This window comes from Meleagris gallopavo, chromosome 1, assembly GCF_905368555.1.
Source record: "Meleagris gallopavo chromosome 1, MGAL_WU_HG_1.1, whole genome shotgun sequence".
NCBI lineage: Eukaryota > Metazoa > Chordata > Aves > Galliformes > Phasianidae > Meleagris > Meleagris gallopavo.
Genome location: NC_139404.1, coordinates 15,145,988 through 15,172,205, shown reverse-complemented (window position 1 = coordinate 15,172,205; position 26,218 = coordinate 15,145,988). Strand labels below are relative to the sequence as shown.

The window sequence follows — 26,218 nt, the reverse complement described above, 5'->3', positions numbered from 1 at the left end:
TTCCTGCAATTCTCTGAGAAAAGTTTAACTGCTGGGAAGGATTGTGCCAGCATCCTACACTGGATCCCAGCCCAAATGCAAGTTCTTTACTAGAGTAACTGTCGGCTGTTAAAGTTCTTATTGTTGCAAATTAAAACTCAAGTTTCCTTGAATAAATATCAACAAAGGTAAAAATAATGCTATAACTTAGAGCTAAAAGTGTTGGAACAGTGGAGTTTCTGAAGCTCTGACCCAGCCATAGTTTGGATCCCCTGCCAGATGTCATTGGAGGTGTACCTTGGAGGGGAAGCAATCGTATGTGTGGTAACATACCCCCACTCTGGAAAAAGTCTCCAGAGAGAACCAGATTCTCAAAAGAAATCCCCCAGGTTTTCAACTAATTCTGTATGTAATGGCTGGATCCCAAGACGTACTCAAGCAACGTTTATGACAGGAGCATGGATAACGTGCTGAAAGCAAGGTGTCTCTGCAGCTGTAGATTCTGTAGTCTGGGATTATTGCCAGATGCAAACCAGCCAGTAAGTGGCAGATTCTATTTTATATCATAAATGGAATTAACAGCAGCTCTGCAGAGATTATGAGCTGGAGGTTCTCATGATGCTGGGAGATTGTTCCCAAGCAAGCCAGAAGCAATTGAGGTACAAAGCAGACCCGTGTGCCCCAACCTGGGGAGAGACCTGTTTCACAGAGTCATTCTCGGCCTCTCCAAGGACAGGGCTATGTGAGTTAAACTGGCTATCCAGATGTTTGGGCTTTTGTTTGTTTGTGGCAATGCTCATTAATTACTATTAAAAATTGTATTTTATAAATACTGAATTACAAATAATACACAGGAAAATAGCAGACAAAATGTGCATCAGCTACATTTTAATGGCCAAATGCTTCTCTACGTTAAAATCAAAGGTCAACATCTGAGGGCCAAGGATGTCAGCGTTTTCTAAACGTTCTAATAAATTGCCAGGTTGAGTTCATGAGTAAGTGGAGCAGAAATCCCCAAAATGAGTTTCTGTGGGAAAAAAAAGACAAAAAAATAGTGAACAATCTTAGGTTAACTTAATAAAGACCATCAGAAAACAAGGAGAGATATTGGGCTTAGGCTTTCATGATTCCCTCAGCCGCACCCAATAGGCAAAACTCTGACCTGATGGCAGCACCCAATTCAACATCTCTTTTAGAAATTCAGCAACAGCTTAATATAAATTAGTAACACGAATTAGATATTAAATTATATATATGATACCTGCCTCTCCCTCTGTTCTGTGTTAAATTTGATATATTTTATGCTACCCCATAATTTCCATTTTCACTTCTTCACCAGTTTTCCTTGTTACATTTCATGATTCATAATCTCTTAAAATGCATGATATCCATTTGAACCTCTTAGCTATTTCTTTGCCCTCCCACAAGTTCACGTTAACATGACTCTAAAGAGTCCATGCTTACATCACTTCTTCAAAGAGTGCAATATTTTCATCTTCCCTCAGGAACAGACCTCCACCACGACTTGGCCAGCAGGAAGTCCCCTTCTGGAATTATTTGCCTTGTACTCAAATTCAGAGCCAGATTCAGACAAAAATACTGCTATCCATCCAAATCTTAACCAAAAAAGCACTGGGAAGACAGAAAGGCTGCCCCAGCCTGCATTTCTGCTCCTCAGCAGATGAAACATGGAAGAAAAATAACAGTGTTCCTATACAAAGGGTATTTCGTTTTCAGCAGGAGCCTGATTCACAGAACTGCTCCTCCAGCATTGCTGCTGTGGTGACAGGAGAGTTCCTATGGCTTTCAGGGCATGGTACTACCCGGGGAAAAAAAAGATAAACAGTCCTAATAACAGGAGGATTCTGTGACATTACAAATGTCAGGGTAGCACTGCATGAACCAGAGAAAAAGTGGCTTATTAGTAAGCAAACTGCTTCTATTTATATACAAAAAACTATGGCTCAATTATGCACTTAAACAATACTTCTAGGCAAATTTGCTTTCTGTAATGCAAAAGCAATACAGTAGAAGTACTACTTCCTACTATCCCCCTTCAAACAGTACAGTCTTTGTGCTTGTTAGACTATTATGCAGCATGTAATCTCATTAAGCCTGAGAGAAAGTGGCAAATTTGCCATTTAGAATTCTTTTTTTTTTTTTTTAATTTCAGGAGTTGTAAGTTTTCATATCTAAACCCAGGCTGCTAAGGCTTTTTTTTTTTTTTTGCTGTTTTTTTGTTTGTTTGTTTTGAGAGAGAGAGAGATTCTCATATGAGAGCTTTATAGGCAACAGCATTACAATGGCTATCGAGGAATGATGGGAGAGGCTTGACTACATCTCTTACAATCGTGAGAAGAATGTATTTAACTAATCTGGGTTACAGTTTAATTTAAATGTATTAAATTTTGTTCAGGTTGGACTTCTGCTCCAGCAGCCTGGCGGCTTTTTTCAGTAGTATTTAAAGTAATCACAAAGTCACAAAGATCATCTTTTGTGCTTTAATCAAATTTTAAATGATACTTCTGTGAGAAGCTTTATACTCTTTCTTAATCATCTTTTTTATGTTCTGCTGTTAGTGAGCAGTTATCATCCGGATCTCTGAGACTGGTGCTTTCGAGCATGTCTCAGTGGAGTGTTTTCTTTACCCTGCCACATTTATGTTGCTTTCAGCTTGCTTAGAGGCAGTTTGGCTGTTAAACAATTCCTTCCCTGGAGGTAAGACTGATTACACTTATTTTATGACACTGTCTCTGAAAGTGAGTTTTTTATGATTTTCCATGGCAGAAATTTATTCAGCAATTTTCTTCCTTTACAGATTTCTTCAATAAAATAGATGTTAGAGCCAAGTTCATATAATAAGGATCACTCTTTGATTACAAATAAACTTGAATCATTTGGCCTAATAGGTAGAGTAAAAGATGTGATATGCACTGCTTGTTGCCTCAGCTCTGCAATGAGACAGTGATCAGTGCTACGCAGTGTCGAGAGTTCCCTAGGCTCAGACACGAGCACCACATACATTTCAGCTTGAGGGCTGGTGACACATAGGGGACAAGTGACCAGAGACAGGCAATTTTACTCAGTGTTGCTCTTTTTCTCTATTCTTCCACGGTAAAGGAAATTGGAACTGTGTGTTAGGGCTCTCCTGCCCATTCCCTCTGCAGCATTTCCTTGCTGGCACTAAAGAAGCAGCACAGTACAAGCAAGCCACGCACACTGACCTGGGTTGCTGAGGCTGGAGAGGAGATTTTGCACTTTCAGACACTGAAACTGCAGCTGTTTTCTCACTGCTGTAACAACTTCCTTAGAAACTCAAACACATGGCAGAGGTTTGCCTTTCTTTCCTCTGATGGCAGGAGGTGCTCATTAGAGCCAGCCACTCTGCATTCATTTATGGTTGCCAAGTATTTGTACAAGAGTATCTCCAGCAGCTCTTTTCAGTAACTGATTAATAACTTTGACAGGTTTTCTTATTTTATCAGAATGATGATAACGCCCACAAAACAGGTAACATCTCTCCTAGTTTGTGGAAATATATCTTCTTTTCATTACTTTTTAGCTTAAAAACATAAGAAAAAGCGTAGCTGTAATAACAAAGATTCAAGTTTCCCATAACGACTTTTTCTGTAGCGCTTTTTTTTTTCTAAAATTCAGACTGTTGTACTTAATCTCCACTTATACTTGAAAATGTAAAAGTTGTTGATGAGAAATATTGCTACTCATCAACTGTTCCCACTCCCCTAAGATTTTTCGTAATTCCTCAGCACAGCTCTTACCCCATTCAGCTCATAGGAGAAGGCATCACTACGGACAGCCCTTCCGTTCACAGCAATGGCATGAGGTCTCAGCTTCAGGCCAAGAATGGTGATTTTGTTGTACTTCAGAGAGTCAGCCCCTCGGTAACCATTTTTAAGTATTTCTGTCTTCAGGTGTCCCTTCAAAAAAACCACAGAACATTTTAGTACCATCATATCTCCTTGGAGGTGACCTACTTGTGTGCCACTACTGTTGTAGTATCACTTTTGTCAACCAATGTATAGAATGTCTTCCAGTGTAGAGAAAGAAGTCTGAGAACATAAAGGAAAACTTTCATATAGAAGGGTTTTGTGTATCATTGTAAGCTAGCAAGGAAAGAAACAAAATAGCACTTACAGCATTCATTTGGAATCTTCTTGGGCCTGTTTTCCTACTTGTAATCAATACAAATTTGGTTCTTGTACCCATTTACAAGGTACAGTAGCACATGCAAAACCAAAATCCAGATACAGAGATTCAATTAGTGACCTTGAGATTGATTTAATCAACATCAGCAACTGCTTTAAATGATTACCATCTTCCACAAGCATCACTTGCTAGATATTTTGCCTCTATTCTATGTCCTACATCTCCGCAGTGCCTGCTAGGAATTTTTGATATACATATTCCAGACCTAAGGACACTGAAGGAATACAGCATATTCAAAGAGCTGTGTTTGTTCTGCTTCTAATTCACTGTTTATCATGTGTTTAGGGATAAACCAAGAGGATGTACGAAGTCATTAAACAAATTCATTTGGATCACCAGTGACAGTAATTACCATACAAGCAATGAAGAGGAATCATTGCACTTGTTACGTGATTGAAGTTGTTAAGGAAATAAAGATGAACTACACTGCTCAGAAAATGAAGAATCGCTATGCAATCATGACTTTTTAAAAACATGCCAAGGAGAAGCCTATGATGGAATATTTTGCATAAATTATCATGTGTAATTTGAGTGATGCATGGTGAAAGGTTGAGCAGGTCCGGATCTACCCTCCTTCAAAGCCTTGGAGAGACAGAGATGTGGAAATCCAGGAAAACTAGTGACTTTATCCTCCCTAAGCACCTAGCATGATTAAAGCAACTGCCCTGGGTTCAATTTGGAGCAAGGAACCTTATGGGTAGCACTCAAAGCCCTGTAAACGTAGAACACAAGTAAGTCCTGGAGCTGAGGCTGGAAGTCAGGACTTTCTCCTGCACTTCTGAGCACCGGTCATGACTTCTTCTCTTGCCATCTTGCTCTAGTACTATAAAATCTGTTTATCAATTTATTCAAACATATTTTTTCCTTAAAATTGGACCTGTTGTTCAAAAAGAACTCATGTATTTTTCTAGGCCAGTGGTTTTAACACATGAGGCAGCTTGACTCAGGTCACTTGGCCATCATGTGTACCGAAAGGAAGGTGTCGAGTGAGCTGAAGCACCTACTACAGAGAGGTAGTATGCAAGAGCAGGCAGCTGGAACCGTTCTCTAAGGCTTACGTGCCTGCACTAATCCCAAATTCTCCTTTGCACTTCTTGACTGTTTAAATGAAAACATAAAAGAGAGGGTCTAACCCTGCAGCTGTTACCCACAAAACTCTGAAAAGGATCCAGATTAAATGTTGTCAAGTCAGACCTTATCAGTTAATCTCTGAGGGACAAAACCTTGTGCTTTTCTAAAAGTAGAGGTCATCAAACTATTCATCCATATTTTTTTAAGAATATAGAAGTGTGCAACATACAGCAAGATGCTCACATGTTTCTCATATTTCTGCAATTTGCTATTTGAGATGGACTTTTTTCTTTATACATGTTATTATATAAACATATAATAAAAAATTGACATTCGAGATTATTGGAATGCAGATAGGGACTTCAGTTTTGGATTTACAACAGAAGTCAAATATGAGCAATGAGAAATGGAAAAGCCAGTGAATCAACAATCCAATTTGCACAGACCAGAATTTAATATAAAAACTGGATATTGTTTTTTTTCTGTAGCCTCCCTGCAGTAAATTACTATACACAGACTACAGAAAGCTGAAGTGATTTTTCTTCCTTTTTGCTGTTGAAAAATCCACCCTCCTTTCCTTTTTTAAGAGGAAGAAGTGCTTTTAAGTCAAGAAGAAAATAAATTAAAAATGAAATTTAAATTCTAAACAAGCAGCATTACTTCCCCAAAAATATCTCACATACATACAAGACTTTACAACAAATCCCATTGGCTTACTCCTACTTGTTCTCTCTCCCAGAGGAGACACATTCTAAGAGCAATATCATCATAAGTATTTACATGATTTTACTCCTCTGAAGATTTTCTGTAGACTACTTAGGTGAAAACTGTGTCACAGCATATGCAAACACTGGAGTTGTAGATGAGATATAATTTGTATAGATTGCTGAAGTAGGCTAAGATTTTCTTCAATAACTCCCACAACTTGCTGTCATGCATTTAATGAGTTTCCAGTGGGTTCATTTTATAGTACTTTTCTGTGTTGAAGCCCAGGCTGATGGGTTTTTCTATTCAGCTTTCTCAGGACATGCCTGAGAAGCGAACAGTACATGTAAGGCAGTGCTGCCCTGACTCTGAGCTTCACGAAGCATCTACCAGCACCACAGACTGCTGGTGGTTTGCTGAGTTACTCCATGGGGTAACCCATGCAATAGAAAATACAAGCTTGGTGTAATCAAAGCTAAAAAATTGATGCCCTCTCCTACCCATAAAATAAAAAGTGCTGGCAGCAGGAAGGCAAGGAAAAGGTCCCCCATATCCAGAAGATGCAACTCAAGAAAAATATCTGAGCTGAAAAAGTAGATTTTCAAATTCATATCACACCAGGGATGTTAGTATGTCACTAGGACAGTCAACGAGGCAAACACAAAACTGCAGCCTCATGGTTGTAGCTGTCTGCAAATGAAAACATGAGGTAGGTTACCAGTTTAAAAGACTGAGCTATAAGGAAAATGCTATTCTGAGGAAAGCTAAATATCAGTGTCTTACAGCACTGATCAGCAGCTAGAAATATGTAGGTACTGTGTGCACTGCTACTTACTGCGCTGAATGTATATCTAGCCAAGAAGTAGTTTTCATTTTCAATAGTATCTGTCAAAACATAGAACAAGGATTGATATCAAGAAAGAGAAAAAAAACAAGAGCAGTTCATGTTAATTGTAGCAAGTGGTTAATGTCTCACGAGGATTACTTGTGGGTTGTTTAATCTCCTCTATTCTTATTGTCATGTTTGCTGTCCTTTTGAGCACAGCAGCCATTTCCAATGTTGAAACATCATAGGGATTGGAATGGACCTCCGGAAATCATCGAGTCCAACCCTCTGCTAAAGCAGGTTCCCTACAGGAAGCTGCACAGGTAAGCATCCAGGTGGATTTGAATATCTCCAGAGAAGGAGACCACAACATCTCTGGGAAGCTTGTTCCAGCGCTACATTTCCTTAAAGTAAGGAAGTTCTTCAAGCTCAGGTGGAACTTCCTGGGTCCTCCCTTTATGCAATGTACTGTATCTCAGCCTTCCAGAGCATTCTGCTGCCATCCTGTACGTTCAGCCCCAGGACAGCATCCCGGCTGTGTACAGCAATAGTCAGTGCTTTTGAACCGCTGGGAAGGCAGCCAAGGGGAGCCCTGTATGCAGGCCCTGTTTATAGAAGATCAAACTCACCGATGGAATCACCATCATCCCAGAAGAGGGACCCAGAAGCTTCTCCATGCTCATCCAGGGCTATAATGAGCCCAAATGGGTTTAGACGGCTGTTGGCAAACACATAGAAGAGACATCAGTACAAGCTTCTGTCCATCGTCCTTTACAAGTTATTTAATAAAAATTTCTTAACACAATTATCTCTTATTTCAAGGTTACAAAAAGGGTCACACAGACAAATAACCTAAAACAGCTCTTGAAATCATGATGAAAACTTACCTTGCCTTGTTTAATTGAAGTGCAAAAATGCCTACCTTTGGAAGTGATGGGATGGCCAAGTTCCCCTTCTCTCGTGGCCTCACATCTGACAACTGGGCAGCCTGGGAGGTGGCTGATCACTGAGGCTACCTCCCTTTGAGTTGGCCTGAGTCATACATGGAGCTGCTCCCTCCCCTCCTGCTCCCTTGGCCTCTCAGCATGGATCAACCCTGAGGCCAGCACGTTAGCATTGGTGTGGGGAAACAATCTTCCTTAATGGAGACTTGAGCATCTCCATCTTGCCCGTGGCATTTGATAAATTCATCCAAGGACAAGAGGTTTGCATTTTCCCCTTGCATATGTTTCCTGTGGATGGCTGACAGCTGGTCAGTATAGCAGCAAGAGGTGCAAAGCTTCTCCCAGTAAAGCTGTAGAGTTTCAGCTGTGCAAGCAATGACGTGATTCACCTCCGGGGTGACTTTAATCCAACAGAGCAAGGAATGGGATAAAAATACCGTGCTTATCAGCAGGGAGGTCATCTGGAAGTTGTACATAGCCTCTTTTCCACATTTTTTTTTATTGCCTTTTGGCTGGCTGTGGGTCTGACCCACAGTGCTGTTTCTGAAAATGGACAAGGATAATGACTTTACCTCTTGGTAGTTGTTGAGGCTGGAGCCTGTTCTGGCAGAATATGGCCTCCGCGGATGAACAGAGGGATCTTGTTCAGTGGGGCATAGACAGTAGCATATGTCTTGTGCCAGGTACTTGGAATCTTCTTACCCTAGCATAAAAATTGATGCAGTTAAAAAAAATGCAAAACTGGGCAATAATGTCATCATATATTGCTGGGAAAAAGACAAAGGGATATATTTTCATCTCAAATACACTGGTTTGTCTCAAATAGAGACTAAAGGAGATTTCAGAAGTGTTATTCCCGTTCCTTTTTTTGAACATGAAAGAGAATTTAGCCCCTGCAGTGATGCATATGCATGAAGACACAACCATCATGAATGAAATCGTCTTTAAAAACGTTATCATTACTCTGTATGCTATGGAAAGAAAAAAAAGAAAAACTCATCAAGGTACAAAGCAAAAAGCAAAAGAAGCCTTTGCTTCATCTTTTTATGCATATGGAAACTGTCACATTTCAGTGTAAGGTGAGTGATTCATAATCACTGGGGAATGTAAACTGTAGGTTTTTCTTCTCTTTTAAGGACAAGCCTTTCCTATTACATTTGAAAATGGAAACTGTAGGCAACTGGGATTAATCCTCTCCATCATTTCTTTCTGTTTTAATCCCTCTAAACCAGGTGTCAGTAGAGTAGGTCACAAGAGAGCTTGGCTCCTGTCAGCAGTAATTAGAGTTTACAGTTATATCCAGCCTTACTTCTGGACAAGAACTGTGGGTATAGCAAACAGGTGCCAAATGCTGGGAACTGCACTTTGATAACACATGGGGCATGCCCCACAGGCAGGAGACACTGAGTGCATCAGGATGATGTCCCCATGCCATCCCCAGCACAGGGAGAACAGCGGCAAGGAGGTCTGAGCAAAATGGTCAACCCCACAGCACCATGGCCTTGTGAAAGTAGAAAAGGGACAGAGCTGGATGAACATCCCTCTGAGAACACCAGTCAAATGATGCAGATGCCCAAAGCAACACTAGTTAAAAAATAAGCCCGAATTTCCTTCCAGAACAACTCTGTCCTTCCCTCAGGCAGCACAGCCCAGGATAGCTAGCTTCAGTCTTGTGCTCCTGGGCTCAGGTTTCCAAAGCTTTTACCATCAATCTGACTACTGCTGAGCCCAGTGCTGGTTTCATCCTGCGTATTTCAGCAGAGCACAGCTCAGAACTGATCCCTTTGGGAACCACAGCACTGGGGTTGGCATTTGAGCAGTCAAGCTGTGCAGACCTGGAGCTAAAAGGGCTGGCTTCTTCCATGGAGCAGCTCAGTCTGCACCTCCTGGAAGCATCTTCTGGAGGGAGCCTCATGATGCTCTGTGAATATGCCTTCTGTCAAGAATGATGCATGTGCAAAACCCCGTGCACAAAACTGTTGGCAGCATGTTCTCAAGTTTCTGTCTGTTTTTACACAGGGGAGGATTTGGGTACAATAATTTAAGCATACAGAGGGTGAACAAAAAGAAAAGAAATCTTGACAGTGTCATGAATTTCTAGGCTGTTCTTGAAAAGTTGGTTCTCTGAGTCTTTAGAGCTTTGCAAACCAAAAATAGAAAACAAAACATTACTGAAAGCAGTGCAATTTGTTCTCCCAGCTAGCCTGGTGCCGACTTTTGTGCTCCGGTTTTCTTAAACGCATATGCTGAGGTAAAATTACTGCTGAACATAGCTAAAAGCTATTTTGCTGGAATTGTGACATCTTAAGTTCTGTAAAAATGTAGGAAACAGAATTTAAAAAATACTTACTGTGTAGTAGTCAAACCATGTTGCCTCGGGGAAATACACATCCACTGATCTCGCTCCCTGTAATTGTTATAAAATGATTAAAGTCTGTCTCTTTTTACATTTCTGATATTACATTAGCTTTATTATATTTGAGCATGAGTAGATGTACACTCAGTCCTCTAATAGCATAAAATCTTAGCTATGAAGGCTGAATTATTATAGCAACAATGGACTGGTGCTGGCTGATCTATAATGCTAAATAGATGACCCTATCCTGTCTGGGGGGTTTTACTGCATTTCTGTGGGATGAGTCAACGTTAGAAGGTTATTTCAGCCTGGAACACAGCTCCATGGCTTGCAGACATAAAATCTGAGCAATGCTAGTGGGCCCTGTGGCAGGCTTTGCAGGGGCCCACTGCCTGCAGAACAGGCAGAGAGAAAGGTCTGCAAGCAGGGTGCACAGATGCTCGCTTTATTTGCAACCATTTAAAGTTGTAGATAAATTATATTGGAGAACGAACTGCTATTTGCACAACTGCCATACTTTATTTGGCAGCATGAATGGTACCATGTTAATACATAAAATGAAGCCAAAGGCACTTTAAATTAATCACTCTAGGAAAAGTCAGAATCAAAGCATATTTCTTTTTTGGGGCATGAGCTGCTCATTCTCACAAACAGACTGCCTTTGTTTCTTGAATCAGATGCCTGCTTTACAGAGTTATGGTCCTTCCCTGGGAGGAGATGAACAGTCAAAGAAAAGAGCTGTGAGATGGCCACTGCTCGCCATAATAGGGATTGTTTTTTGTATTAACCAACAAAAGGATGAAGAAGTGGCTGATTTGTTAATGCATGCAAATCCCATATTAGAACACGGCAGTTGCTGAACTGGAAGAGTGTCCTGTCCTGTGTCCTGCCTCCCACAGCAGCGGTGCTGGATGTTCAAGGGATAGCGTCTCAGCTCTGCAAGAATTGTGGGGTAGCATACCCTGTCTGCTCATCAACTGACAGCTGACAACATTTGTAAAACGCCTTGAAAGATTGAGAGAAATCTCAATGAAGTCAGGATGCTCCTCTCCCCAGATTTATTCAGCATTAGTACAACAGCTCTGGATATTTTGGCTGGCAGAGGAGTGTGTGATTGCCATCTGACTCTTAATTGCCTTAGTGAGGCCCTAAGTAATAACCAGTGTGTAAGAACATTCCCCATTTTCATTGTGATGGCTGTGTTCCCATGTCTCAAGGAGCAGAGGAAAAGCCACCCGTGGGACCCTCTAACAGAAGATGTATCTATTTTCCTCAGGTGAGTGTGTGCCCTGCTGCAGCCACTGGTGGCTGGTGACACCATGGTGAAGGATCTGCAGGCCTCCTCTGCCCTGTGCCCTGCTTGTGGGCACAAGCCCTGGCTGCCACCATATACCAAGCGAGCTGTCGTTCCCAAAGCACTGCTTCCCCATAAGGCCACCAGCACCGAGCCTTCTTTTCTGCTGCAGTCCTCCAAAAACACGAAGAACTCCTAATCTAGATTCTTTATCATTTTAAGTATCCTACTAATGATCCTTTTCTTTTATTTATTTGCAGGAAGCAACCTCTGGCTCATTGCCCTCTTTCTCCACATTATTCATCACCTTGCTGGTCTGAGACCCTGTGAAATCTCCGTGTTAGTCACTAGCTATTAGAAATGTGGGGAAACCTGAAGATGAAGGACTGACAAATGAAGTGCCACAGAGGAACTGGAATGAAGGAATTAGAGTTGTATTTTAAATTCACAAAGGTGCAAGGGTTATATTAAAAAAATGTGCCAAGCAGTGGCTTGCTTATGTGTTTGATCATCAGCATCAGGTAGGAAGTGTCCCAGATATTCTGACAGCATACTGATCACAAACTGCTCCAGGATACATCACATGAAGGTGCTTGCCTTGCTCAGCTACACACTGCTGGCACTCCTGTCAGGCTGCACACTGCTAGCAGCCATCAGCAGGCAAGGAGAGGAGCCCACCCTTGCTCCAGCTGAGCAGTAAGAGCAAATCCATCTGCAGCTCTGTTCTGGAGTCCAGATCAGCAGCTGCTCCCCAGCCCTAACATGTGGCCAGCACAGCCATAGGAAAATGCTGGGTTTTTGAAATCTGCTATATCAGCAGCTGACATTGTCATAATTTTTAATGATTGTGTCTGCATGTGGTTCTGGGTAACACGTAGACTGGCACTTGAAATGCTGTAGTTCCCAAACACAGTGGGCAAGAAGTGAAAACAAAACCAGTTTGCTTTAGTACCTCTGTGTTTTTCCCTCACCCAGCAATTATTGGAGGGAGCCCTTGGAGGGAGCTGCCAGCACAGATGTAGGAGTGTGAGGGACAGTGTCCAGCCTGTTTACACCTGCTAAATGCTCAGCAGCAGGGAAATGCTGTGCCCTCACCTGCGCCACTCCCACTTCCAGCACCAGGCAGCCCTACATTACTTGGGCTTGTCTTGAAATGCCTTCTGCAAGCTGATAGAGCAAGGAAGAAATAGGTAGATACGAGGAAACATTCCCTAAATGTCATGGAAGGCCCTAAGCAGATTTCTTTTATACTTGTGTGATGGCATTTTTAAATTATGGTACTTGCCTCTTGAAGAACAGGAGCAACCATAAACGCAGATCCCCAAAGGAAGGCAGTATCTATCCCATGAGTCTGCTGATCAGAGGTAAATCTGGTGTCAAAAGAGAGACATGCAGTGTTAAATCACATTTTTATCAAACTTGCAACATGTCTCAGCATTACCGTCTGCCACAAGAAATCTTCTTCCTTAATGTTGGAACAGCACTGTGTCCACTTCTGGGACTTGGAGGATGCAACGCATGGCTGCAGCTGGCACACTGCATAGGGGAAGGCTGGCTTTGGGCTTGTGGAAGCCACAAACCAGCACCAGGAAGAGAGAGGAAAGGACAGGCAGAACATTGTGCTCTAGGATCTAATGCATATGGAAAAAAAAACAACCAGCGTGAATTCTGCCAGGACAAGAACCCAGGGGCACACACTGGCACACAGAGGTGCCACCTGAACACCAGGAAGCATTTGCGTGCTGTGCGGGTGGCTGTGCGCTGGCACAGCTGCCCAGAGAATGTGGATCTCCTCCTGAGAGGTGCTCAGAAGTCACCTGGACTTCAGGTTTCTGAAATGCATTATGTTAGTTTTTCTGTTTTCTCAACAGCTTCTCAGTGTTTTTAGTTTCACTGTAATAAAATTAGAATATTGTTTCAATGCATTATGTTGTGGGAGGTTTCAGGGGAAAATCTGATCAAGAAATACTGACAGCAGGGAAGCCAATCATCTTACTTGAGCTTGGGAAGAAGCATCTCACCATCTCACTAAGCACTGCTTCCTTTTGCAATTACAGCAACCACAAATTCAGCAAACAAATGAATTCTCCCATTTTGAAAATATAAGCCATTAAGCGCAGCGTGTTTGTGATCTATGAAAGATGCTGCATTCCATCTCCATGCTTCCCACAGTTAGATAGCAGCCTCTCTGCTGTTTTACTTCCCCCCTGGTAGGCTATTAAGCAGAGCTTTCCCCTCCAGGAGCACAGTAATGGATTATTACCCCCAGGTCTTTTTGGACAGCCAAGCTGCCAGCATCTCTGGTTCACCAAATGAAAGCCTCTGCATGAGACACTTAAAACATACACAGGAATCTGCTGGGATTCTGTTCCTGTTTGTTGTTTGAAATGAACACCTAAATGTTTGAAATGAAATGAAAAATCTGAAATGACCACATGAAATAGGTATTGCTTGGAGACTCTCTGCCTGGCCAGAGTTGTTTTCATGGTAAGGGCTGTGAACTCATAACAGCTTCACCTGAAGAGCTAGTACAGTTTTCTTAGTTGTCCTCTGTTTGTTACAAGAAACAGAAAGATTTGATGTAAAATTCCATCATCTGGACCTCAAAAATTCTGTGTCAGTTCTGTCTCTAAAGCCCACATTTCTCCATTTGTTAGCATCTCAGTCACTTTCTTTGCTTGCACAGACACTCTAAACCAAGGAGCCTTAATAAGAAATATTAAGAAATGCTTACTAAGTAACAATAGTATTCACAACTAAGTAATAACAGTAAGAAATATTTTTAAGCAATTTCAATTTTAAGCTATGGCAACATCAGCAAGTGATATGGCCACTAGTGTGGGACCTGGGTAGTAAAAGTCTGTGCTGATCTCCTGATCTCTCCACTCCCTTCCTGCGTTTTAGAGGTTTTACTTCCAATAAAAATCTCACAGAATCACAGAATCACAGAATTGTCTCAGTCTGGTACCACAGCTAAATATCAGTTAATGGTAGGAGTGCATCTTCTGGCATAGTCTCACTCAACAGGAGTTTCAGCTGGTGCCTCTGAGGCTGTTCTACAATTGAAATAAAAGCAAATTTATAAATTCAGTAATTCAGATGAGCTCAAGTAGAGTACAGATAAAATATACGGGGAATGGATAGATGGGCAGCCTTAACATCACTGAAGTCATGCAGTATTAGCAGAGATTAGCTAATATAATTCCCAAAGTAACTTGGTCATTCCCAACATTCACATAAATATGACTAACCAAAAATACTGTTAAAATGAGTTCTTGAAAGAACATAAAACCCCTTGTAAGACAGGAGTCCCTATGAAACTGCTCTCAGATGTTACCCTCTTAAATAATGTAGCAGGCTGAAAAGAGGAAGGATACTGCCTTTAAAACCAACCAGTTAGCCATTACATTGAGTAGGTAAAATAGATTTTGTGCATTATCATTCTGTATTAGCATGTTCTGCACTTTAGAGTAATCTCAGTTTAATTTGCAAAAATGCCTTACCCTTTAACCAAAATGTTTTTAACCTAAAGGGAAAAGGAACATTAAACAGACCAGGACATAACCTGCACTGATAAGACTGAACTGTGGCAGAGCTCTGGGCAGTAGCCTTTCACATGCATTATTTGCACTCCTTTTGCTCACGACTTTGCGTAACACATTCTGAAAAAGAAAATTTACCAAAGGAAGGTAGAAAACAAAGTAAGGGTTCCAAGAGGGAAACTAGTCCTCACTCTCTTCCAAAAAGAAAAAAGAAGAGCTGTTCCAAAAACAGAGGTTGCATTTTCTGAGATTTTTTCAGCATGTGTTCATTAATCTTCTCTGTGCACCTGCTTCTACACTCGAATGTTTCTATCTCTGTTTTCCTGTGCCATTTGTGGAAACAGATGTAGGTATCACACATAGCATGCAGATGCAAGTGAGAAATTGGAAAATGCAAATATCATGGATGACTGGAAAATGGAGCCTTCTCTCCATGAGGCTTTTCTGATATTCTGTGTCAGAACACAGATGTCATGGATTTGATTCAAGTGCAGAAAATATAGGTATTTGACCCCTAACTTTAAAAGAGAGGGCTGCATATTTGCCTAAAACTAGAACTTTCTTACTATTTCACTAAGGTCTTTTTTCAGTAGAAACAAATATAGGCAGTATTTTAATATGCGTATCCGTCACATATAGTAAAAGTTCTTTTTGTTGCATATATTTAAATTAGATTTCCCTTTTAAATTGTTCTTTTTAAGAGAGAGCATGCAATGATCTTGCCATCACTATTATCAGGCAGGAGTCAATTTGTTTATACACAGAAGCTCAACTACTGTGAGTAAAATGGGATGAAGACAAGAGACTCCGAACTTACTCATGCATCAGCGACCGTACCACCGTGTTGCCATGGACGTGAGACTCAAAGAACAAGGTGTAGAGGTATGGCAGCAGGGAGTATCTGATCCGGAGCGTAGCTCGAGCTATCTTGGCAAACTCTGCTCCAAAGACTGCTGGGTCTTGAGCCTGTGAAGGAAAAGCTTTGATTTGCAGTGAGCATTGTAACAATATATTCAAATTCAACAGAGAAACCTGTGTGCATCCAAAGGAAAGCTGTTGCTGGTATAATTCTATGAAAGTGAATATTTATATAAGCAAAAGCGGTGATTTGCAAATGGGAAGATGTGTTAAGAACTACAAGTGTCCTGTGGTACAGAGAAACAGAAACAGAGGAAAAAGAGAAAGCAGACAGCCTGTAAACAAAGGCAAAAACATAATTATTTTATAAATATTTTTGTACAAGGATGAAAAGTGGGAGTAAATTCATGGCCTTGCAAAAGCTAATGGGAATGACCAAAGTTGCTGTGTGCAATGGGGAAAAATCTTCTCCAAACACACGAATCTCAGCTTTGGTTCTCCTCCTGTGCCCATCGCTTTGGGTTCCCCATGCAGGGAGGTGCTCTCTGGAGCAAGAGGGGCATGAATGCTGGATCCCACCATCAGGTAGACATTTTGGATCCGTTTAAAAGCCGAGTTGTCCATCCACTGCCACTTGACATGGAGCACACAGCCCAAGGCAGTGCTAGTGCCAGGAAGAGCTGCATCTCCTCCAATTTCCTTGTCTTAAGTTCACCAGCCCTAAATTGGGCTTACCAATAAGGCATCACGCTCCCTTCTGCCTGCACAAAATTCCCCCATGAGATTCAGTTTTCTTATCCAAATCACAGAGCATATAACGCATTCCAAGGATAATGGAACAAAAGAGGAACAGAAGTACTGGAGCATTTTATACAATCCAGTACTTTTCATTCAAGAAAAGTATTAACAAAACCATTTGAAATCCCCAGTGGGATAGGCAAAGTGGATGTTTATGGTTTTATCTTGACATTTAACTTAATGCTAATTAAATTCAATATTTAAGTTAAATTTCTCCATTACTACGTCTATATCGGAATAATCTTTCCTGCTGCCTCTGAGCTCTGGAGCATCTGTCTACTTTAAAACTTGCACTGCGTTTTTGCTGTTGTAAGTCTAACAGTGTATGAATATTGCCAAAGTTCAGGAAAAAAACAGATTTCCGAGGTGGTGCTGAGTCACCAAAACGCTGTGTTCATTTCTGTCAGAGAACACGATGTTTTAAAGGGCTTTAAGTGGTCCAATAAAACCCAGTGTATCCTCTGACACTTCTGTCATTAGGTCATAGCTGAGTCGCAGCTCTCCTCACTTTTCCTATTAAATTGCCTATTAAGTCTTGTGAGTGTTAATAACGCTCACTCACCTGGGTCACATCCCAGTTTGCATGCCCAAAGGGACAAGTGAACCTGCACAGATAAGGAGCCTCTAATTTTAGTAAACAACGGTAAATAGAAAATAGTTATCTGTAACAGCACCTAAAGCCCCACAGCCACTTGTTCTCCTAGAGAGAAATACCAGCACATCTCAGGAATTATTGCAGATGACAGGTGCATAAGAACTGCCAGGTCATGGCCTGAACCAGTGGTTGAGCACCAGATGAGAGGCACGACTAACGGCAGGGAGCTAACCCCCTCCTCGCTCTCATTTAGGAGATAGCAGCATCTCTGGATAGAGATTACACTCTTCTTGAGCTGTCACAGCTCATCAGGAAGGGTGAGCTACTTCTTTTTGTCATCTTCCCTGACTCCACAGTGCTTATACCCCAGCAGAAGGCACTGCTACTGCCTTCTGTTTGTTCCACAAGAGTAAGTTCTGATTCTCTTACACTGTAAGAGCACAAGAGCACTGTAAGTTATTGTTCCTGCTTTGCCCTGTTTCTGGATGGACATCATACTTTCATGCAGAAGAGGTCTTTCTGGGGGTTATAAGCATCACAACATTTTGATGACAGGACTGTGAAGAAAACTGAAGGTTAGCTCATAATCTGATTTATGCACAGATCAGTTTACAGAAGAAAAAAATAATAAAAGGGCAGTTACTAGCACAATATTTCCATCAAGCTGCAAGTAACACAGTGTGCTTATGAAGACAACAAGACTTGCAAATTGTTTGTAATTAGAAACAAGATGATACTTCTATCTGAGACAAGACTTGAAAGGACTTTATGATAAGTTGAAGCCACAGCTCAGGTCTGAGGCTGCATTATTTCATGCCAGCCATGAGCTCCTTGGCTGACAGCACTGCCACTTGACCCTGGAACTTCTAACTCTGTGTCTGAAACTTGTTTTTAAACAGCAGGTTTCAGTACAAGGACTTCTCTCCCCTTCTTTTCAATATTTCCTACTAAACTTGTACAAGCACTGAAACAAAAACTGACATTAGCAAGTGAGGAAAAGATGTGTGGACACTCAGCAGCTCTGAAATAAAAACTGGGCTTTACTAGGTAAAAGATGAAAAGAATAAATCTTACCTCTACAGGGCTTCCAGATGTTAGATACTATATATTTTTTCAGAGTTCCTAACTAATCTTTACATTATGGATAGGGAAAACTTACTTCACTTCCTCTTGTCAGTGCAGCACTCTTTATTACCCAGTTAAGCTTACCCATGAATGACAGGTTAATTTCTGAGAAAGTAATACAGATCATCTTTGTCAATATAGAAGTTATAGACTACAGCTCTGCATAACTTTATTTACTTACAGCATTTCCCTCTGCGTTGTGGTTTCTGGAAAACGGGTAGAAGGAGCCGAGCTGCGTCCAGCGCAAACAGAGCTCGTAGGTTGTGTTGGAGCCAAACCCACAGATGTCAGCACCAACCTGAAGAGAAAATATCACTGTGTGTTTGTGATTGTGGTGGCGGAGGCCCAAAATGAGAAGCCACAGAGGATTCTTAATAAAAATAACGTGTTGGAAAGAGATGCTGATTTCTGATGACTTCGTGAGAATGCTGCGGGATATGATGACACAAATTTTGCTGGAAATGAGATTTCACTGACTCCTATAGCCTACATATCACTGTGGAAGATCTGAAATATTTCAGTAATTATACAAATCCTCCAGCCCAGCTTGCAAAGTCAGAAACCTACAGAGGCAAGTCAATAATAAAACACTTCATGGAATAAGATCTGTTTGGGGTGGCACACGGTGATTTAATCTGAAGCTGGCAGTGCTATTTTTGTTTCTCTTTAAGCAGCCAAGATTGATGACATTTAGCTTTCCCTAATCTGCAGTTCCTTACGCCGTGCAGGCTGTTACTGCTGGCTATCTCAAGCAGTTCATTTTAGAAAACATTTGAGTTAATTTAAAGTGATATTGGGGATGAGCCAGCAATTGCCCGAAGGACTTCAGACTCACAAAGGGGATGCCAAAGAGGTTGAACTCCAGCATGCCGATGATGGAGTAGTGCATGTCCTTCCACTGCGAGTTGTTGTCACCCAGCCAGTGACCAGCGTGCTTCCCGCTGCCGACGAAGGTAGAGCGACTCAGGACAAACGCCCGCTTCCCAGTTGCCTGCTGGACAATGCTGTGGCAGAATGCAACAAGGTCATTAAAAATAAGAGCGGTAACCAAAAACAGTCATATGATCAGCATGAGCTTTCCAGCACAATTTTATCCAAGATGGTGTTATTCTCGAAACTTTTATTACTCTGATGTGAGTCATGTGAAAGTGTGGCTCCAAAACTGTAAACAACGGAAAGTTATACTCAATGGCCAAAGTAAACAATTAAAATCTATCTGATCCATGAAACACTTCGTGTCAGATACGCCTAAAAACTATTTTACACTTCAATTATTCCCAATATTGTCTCAAAGTGAAAATTTAAAACAAAATTATTTCTATATTAACTCATTTTATTTAATGTCCTACCATTTCTTAAGAAGTAATATATATATACTTTTTTTTTTCAATATAAGATTTATTTAGAGATTTGTATTGGCAAATAAAGTCCTAATATCTTGGACTTAAAAGTTAGGGGGAAAAAGAAAGAAACGTCACCAAACCAACACTTAAAATCAATACAGAAAGCAAACACATAATCTTTCAAAATGTCATCCCTTTCTTGTCCCCTGATTTCCTTCATCGTTTGATTTATGAGATTTCATTACAGAATTGGTGCCAGAATGAATTTTTCCTTGCATTTTAAAAGTGATTTTGCTCACCATTAGAAGATGAATGAAGTGCAACATGCCTTATAAACAAACCTATTAAAATGTTGATCAATATAGGATAATCTCTTATGGAATTAGATACTGTAATACTACAGATTGCCAAAACTCAGGTTCAGTTCTGCTGTATTAGGAATTTGGAAACAAAACTCCTTAGATTATTTGGGAAATCCCAGCCTGAAATATTAACCATGCTGCTTACCATCCTCCTCCTTCTCACTTTGCTTAATGAGATCTGTGCAAGAGCTTTCACCCAAGCTTGCAATGGCCAACATTTCACTTTGTTTCTGTAGTGCCTCAGAGGCTTTAAAATTTGCTTCCACAGGAAAAAAAATATCAATAATATACAAAACTACACCAAACTCAACATCTTCCATATAGGCTTACAAATATGATGCTTGTCATCTGTGCAGAGCAAGAGACCCAATTCTTGGCCAAGAGAGACCTGCTTGGTTTGTGTTGTAGGGCCACCACCAAGCTCAATGACTGCATTTCTGAGCACTGCGGGGAGCAGGAACCTCTTTTTCCTGAACCTTTTTAATGGTGTCCTGCATATAAGTGCTCTGCTCTATCTCTGCAGTACGAATTTGGCTCTGCTTGCAAAAGTAGGTGCTAATGAGGGTAATATTAAATTGATGCAACTATGATCCAGATCTGCACAAACAATTTACAACACGTAATTTATTGGATAATTTTCAATCTATCATGAATCATTGCTGAAGTGATTCTAATGTTCTCAAATATATTTGTGGACTGAAATTATTTACAGAATATTATGTGTGAATAGCTATTGGCCCTAAGCTATGCACGGGATGGTCGTAGCTAGTTTGTTGTATCCAAATTCAAGCCATTTGACTGCATACATGGGTGAGATTACACATTTCCTATTCTCTGGTTTCATTAGCATAATTCTTGGAATTGTTTTGTATACGATTACGAATTTGTCATTCATTTCAGCCAATATCCTACAGCTGATGCTGGTATGCTAAATATTCATGGCTTCCTCCATTCCTGAAGGAACTTTGGCTGAATAAAATAAGCAGCACGGGAACACTTAATATTCATCACCTTGGAGGAGGCTGAAAGACAATCCTGGTGGAGGCTCCTGCGATGGGAGGACCTTTGAGCAGGTTGGGATGCCTGGGCTGTGTGGTCAGCGAGAGTAATAGCTGAGAGCTTTCTGCTCTGCTCAGTGAAGCTGGGCTGCACAGGAGCCAGCAGATTGCTTCTGGCTTTTTCCCAGAGCTTTCCTTTCCCAAAGCTTGGCACAGAGCTGCAAGTGCATCAATACCTTAAATAGGCTCACTTAGCCACCTTCCCTGGATGCCTCTACAATACAATTGGTACAAATGTGCGCTAAGTGCTAAAATAAACCAGCCCAAGGACCCCTGCTTTGGCACTTACATTGTATCATTAAACATATCCATGTCTTATCTCTCTGCTGGAAAAAGCATGATTTGTCCATTTGATTTAATCAGTCAGTTTCCATGTCACTCCAGCCTGGCAGCTGCAGAGTCTGACTGTGCAAGCCCATTTTGCGTGCTTCCCCATTGCAAAGGGACAGCTTTACAGTAGCCTATAACAACTCTGCTGCAATGCAGCTCAGTCATGTCCCCACAGAGCTCCAGGCAAAATGCAAAATGCTGCCTGCCAAGATCAGGGGCGGCTCCAACAACAGCAGGGAAGTTGAGTATGGATCCTTTACCAGCAGCCATGGAAGCTCCTTCGCTTGGGCCACTGCAGTGAAGGGAAGGAGGAATCTCCCTGTTGCCTCTCTGGCACAGGAACAGCTCTAACGCTGAATGGGAACATCTTGCTCTCCTTGCAGGAAATAAGCAGTCAAAGAGCTAATCCTGATTTTAGCTGAGAAAAGTAAAAGTGGAATAGATTCTGCTTCCTCTGCCAAGAGTCTCTTTTCTGGAAATACTTAATGACAAACAGCAATGTGAAATGATTAGCTGGTTCTTATTAGTTACCATTACAAATTTCTCAGGTAACGGCAGCTGCTTTTAAAATGTCTCACCATCACTTGAAACCCACTTGTAGAAATACTTAGAGAACTCACTGGAAAGTTGGAGCAGTCTGTGACCAGCCAAAGAGAGAGTGCGTGTTGTAGTGCTCCCCCAGGTAAGTCCTGGAGTCGGGACACAGAGTCCTTTGAGCCAGGGAGCGATCAGTAATGCCTGAGAAGGAACAAAACATTGCATGTCACAGTTCAGATCTCTTTGTATTTCTACGCTTTTAGAAGTGAAAAAGGGACTTGGAAAGAGGAAAGGCTGAGGAACTGCAGGATCTGCACCAATTGGAGGTAAGCACGTAGCTGTAGGCACAAGTGTCCTGACAGTATGGTGTAATCCTTGCTAATGAGGTTCAAATTCTATGTCCAGTAATTCAGAACATCTGTACGGGCATCATGTACTCAGTAGTAGCCAGAGAGAAAACTTCTGCATTGCTAAGTTAAGAATATATATATATACTCTTCATATAGTTACAGATTTTCCATAATAGCAGATTTTCCATAATAGCAAGGAAAAAAAATAGCTAAAAAACCAAAATCATCACAGAAATTCAGATGCCAAGGGAACTTGTGTGTTCACATGAAATCATGACATCCAGGTTTGGATTAGTGCTCAACTGCACATGGAGGTAGGCAGCATGACCCTGCCCTACTGGGGCAAAATTCATGGCTCTTTTTTCCCCTGAAGACTTAGGAGGCAGCAGGACTGGTGGAACAGCCCCAGGCAGCTCATGAGCAGGGAGCAGGGCTGTCAGGGCTGTTAACGGGAGGGAATAGCATGAGATACAGCAGTCCTTGGGAGGCCATCTGCTATGGCTTGATACTCTGCACGGAAGAGAGCAAGGACAGATTATAATGGATGTATTCACACGTGGATGGGTTATGCAGTAACTCTCCATCAGCAGATCACAGGCAGTGGAGGCAGCAGCAGCTTTTTGCCTTCAGTAATAGTCAGGGGCAGCCCTGACCTTGCTGGCACAGCTCCAATCCAGCTGAGCCAAAGGGAAGAAATATGAATTGGCTGCACAGATGCTGCCTGGTCTTTGATCTCACATTAAGGAGATGCTGGCAAGACCCATTTGGTGTGGAAAATGCGATTCTCATCCTCTGGGCCACCAATGCTGGAATCCTCCTCTTTGGATGTTTAGACAAAAAGGCTTCAGTGTGGCTGATCTGCATCAGAAGTACTTTAATTTGTAGGTAATTTCCAAGAAACCGTAACTGGAACAGCATTAAAGAATACACTGAGGTTCTGGGAAAAGTTACACTTAGTGCCCCAGTGACACTCAGTTACGAACTCTGTAAAACGAGGTGGGATATGAAAGCAGATGCTGCCACGTAATATCATATCTTTGTGTTTCATTCCTATTCTGAATACTTTTCATTCTGCCTAATAATATAGATTGCACATTAATCTCCACTGTAAAGTGTTTTATAGAAAATTGATTTGAAGGACTTCTGTTTTTAGAAGGTCAAAAAGAAGGTGATTGTGGTTATGATATAGAAAAGGAAACTGAAGGCTGCCTTGCCAAACACCTGAGACACTGAGAGTGGGACTGCTGCTGGCTCAGGTGCCCACCACAGCAGTGAGCTCCAAAAGCCCTGCTTAGGGAGATCTTAACTTCTTGTTGGACTGAGCTGCCCAGGTCCCATCACAAGTGATGGCACACAGAGTGTTGGCATAAAGTGGAACACAATAAGAAACACTTAAATATTGATAGAAAACATCGGGTAACAGCTCTTCCACACCTTGGAATAAATGCCTCAGGCTTCTCTCTGCAGAATGGAGACCAACATTGTGAATTGCAAGAAGAAGGAGGTGCATTTGCACAAGAGAACTTGATCAAGACCCACAGTGCTGAAATATGGCCATTACAACAAAATGGCCCCCAAAAGGGAACAAACATCTAAATCATATTTTAAAGCTCTGCTTCTGGTTCCAATAATTTACAATGTTTTTATTATTTTATGTCATGGTTTTGTTATATTTAAGTTTCTCTTGTACACTGAGTAAAGAGAAATGAGCTTTAATAAATAAAAGGAAGAATTCACATGATATTACAACAGCCTGAAGAGAAAAAAAGGATATTTCCAGTACTTCACTGTCAATACCTCATTTATGTCCCAGTTTCCTGTTGTACTTTAGTCTTGATCAGGCAGCAGAGCTTTCTTAGGGAAATGTTGGCTAGATTCAAGTGAGGAGCACTGGCTCTGATTGTAAGCACTCAGGGCTTCCAGGGGGAGAATGAGCATACCATTATCTCAGCTACTGGAAGAGGTGTTCCCTTTCTTAATAGACTCCCATAGGCCTGGGCATTTTAAAATTTAATTTTAGCCTACAGATCAGTCTAATAAAGGACAGAATTTCTTTTTTCCTTAAAGAAAAAATAATTAAGGTATCAGGGATATGCAACCTTTTTTTGTCATGACTTGGAGAAAAGCCAGGGATTGCCCAGCCCTGGGACCCGCGGCGATGGTGGCAAGACAGAGCGGTTACTCCTTCCATAAATCTCCATCCGTGTCTATAGTTATTTTGCCCTTTCTATGGAGAAGACCTGTTGCTCAGAGAATGTCAGGGAAGGCTGTTTTTCTAGCTCTGTTGCAAGGCTGCCCTGGTCACCAAAGAAGATATTTTTGGTACTCTGAAAAAGCTGAGCCAATTGTGTCCTGAATGAATCTGTAGCACTGCACTTGGGAAAAGAAAAGAATGAAAAATTTCCTAAGAATTTATGAAAGAGATTTGCAAAAAAGCTTTACTCACTAGGAATGTAAGGAGGGTTATTGACATCATTAGCAGCGCATCCAGGAAGTTGGCCTGTTAAGTCATTGGATGGTTCATTCATATCCTTTAATAAAAAGAGTAAGACATGTCAAAAGCCATGTTTTCTGTTTTGAATAGAAGGGAAAGCAAATACAATCAGACTTACAATCCAGATCCCATCGTAGTCAAGGACATCCTTAAACTCCAGACACAACTGGGTCCACCATTCCACTGTCCTGGGGTTGGTGTAGTCAGGGAACACTGAGTATCCAGGAGGCAAGGACTAGAGTACATAGGCACATGTTTTCATTTCTGCTATGCATCTTCTTTAACACTTTGAAGCAACAGTAGATTCAGCACATAAGAGAATTTAGTAGACTGACCTTTCCAATAGCAGGAGTTACACCATCGGAGTTGTTTATCCAGACTCCCATTTCCTGTCCGAGGTCATATGGCCTGTAAGTACCTGGTTCTTCATCCTTGCTTATAAATGGATCCTAAAAACAGTGGTTACACTAGCTTTATTTCAGAGACAATGTGTTACTTTTTCTCTTTCTACATTTCAGAACAATTTGATGTTTTTAATACACACTGCAAAAATGTTGGAAGAAAATAGCGTTAAAATTTAGTAAGAGTAGAGAGCAAGTAATACTTCAGAAAAAGTCATTAAAGAGTTGCTGGTATTTCTTGTGTAAGACCAAAGTTAAGTGAAATTAATAAGCACCTTCATGTTTATTTTTACGAGACTGTATTCAACTAATTTTGAAGAGGCACCGAATTTTATTTTCCTCCCTTCTGACGTCACTAAACTTGGTATCTCTGGATTCCCTCCAAGAAAACTCCCATATCAGCTTATCCAGCTCCAGCATCTTAACTTTGGAACACCTAGAATATCTCAAAGAGCTTGAAGTTGGGACATATCCAACCTTGTTAGTCCTTTCTTCAGACCCAATGTCAACTGTGGTTATTTTATGTCAACCCGGTGCAAAGTAGCCCAAGTCCTCCACATCAAGTTGGCCAAACTTCTCTATTCCCAACAGGTGTGAAATCACCAGCAGCTTACATCCTGCAGATCACGCCTCCTGCTACCATTATGGCCCAAGGGTAATCACCAACTCCCACCACTGCCAGTTACAGAGACACTGCCAGTTTCTCTGCCCCAGGATGGCCATCTATGGCCATCTAGCTCTTTGAAAGGAGGCCTAAACTGTGCCTGGATAGGATGGTGGCCCACCATACCAGTAAGTAATAATAGTAGGAATACTCTGAGATGCCAGTGAAGAACTCTGCTCAGCAGCCAAGTGGGAATAAAAGGAGGTTAGTGTGCTTAGCAGAATGCCCCTAATTGGGAGCAGCTATCTGCTTTGTATTATTTAGAATGAAGGAAGTTTGCAGCCATTTTAGAAGGGAATTCTTCCCTTTTCTCTTAGAAAATGTTATCCTCTCAAGCCCTGCTTAAGGCAAAAAAACTT

The 26,218-nt window shown here is 41.4% G+C and overlaps 1 protein-coding gene across 1 annotated transcript in view; it reads right to left on the bottom strand.

Moving 5' to 3' along the window:
* Positions 1 to 879: 879 nt before the first annotated feature.
* The window catches only part of LOC100550169 (sucrase-isomaltase, intestinal-like), a 51,151-nt gene continuing 25,812 nt past the window's right edge, over positions 880 to 26,218 (bottom strand). The window contains exons 10-23 of the mRNA XM_010721340.3: positions 25,130 to 25,243; positions 24,913 to 25,029; positions 24,747 to 24,831; positions 22,034 to 22,151; positions 19,156 to 19,324; positions 18,502 to 18,618; positions 15,762 to 15,910; positions 12,688 to 12,772; positions 10,103 to 10,159; positions 8,325 to 8,455; positions 7,438 to 7,526; positions 6,818 to 6,867; positions 3,759 to 3,917; positions 880 to 1,006 (exon numbers count right to left, since the gene is read on the bottom strand). Coding sequence (XP_010719642.1) covers positions 947 to 1,006; positions 3,759 to 3,917; positions 6,818 to 6,867; positions 7,438 to 7,526; positions 8,325 to 8,455; positions 10,103 to 10,159; positions 12,688 to 12,772; positions 15,762 to 15,910; positions 18,502 to 18,618; positions 19,156 to 19,324; positions 22,034 to 22,151; positions 24,747 to 24,831; positions 24,913 to 25,029; positions 25,130 to 25,243 — 1,500 coding nt within the window. The 3' untranslated portion in view covers positions 880 to 946. The remainder of the gene's footprint in view (positions 1,007 to 3,758; positions 3,918 to 6,817; positions 6,868 to 7,437; positions 7,527 to 8,324; positions 8,456 to 10,102; positions 10,160 to 12,687; positions 12,773 to 15,761; positions 15,911 to 18,501; positions 18,619 to 19,155; positions 19,325 to 22,033; positions 22,152 to 24,746; positions 24,832 to 24,912; positions 25,030 to 25,129; positions 25,244 to 26,218) is intronic.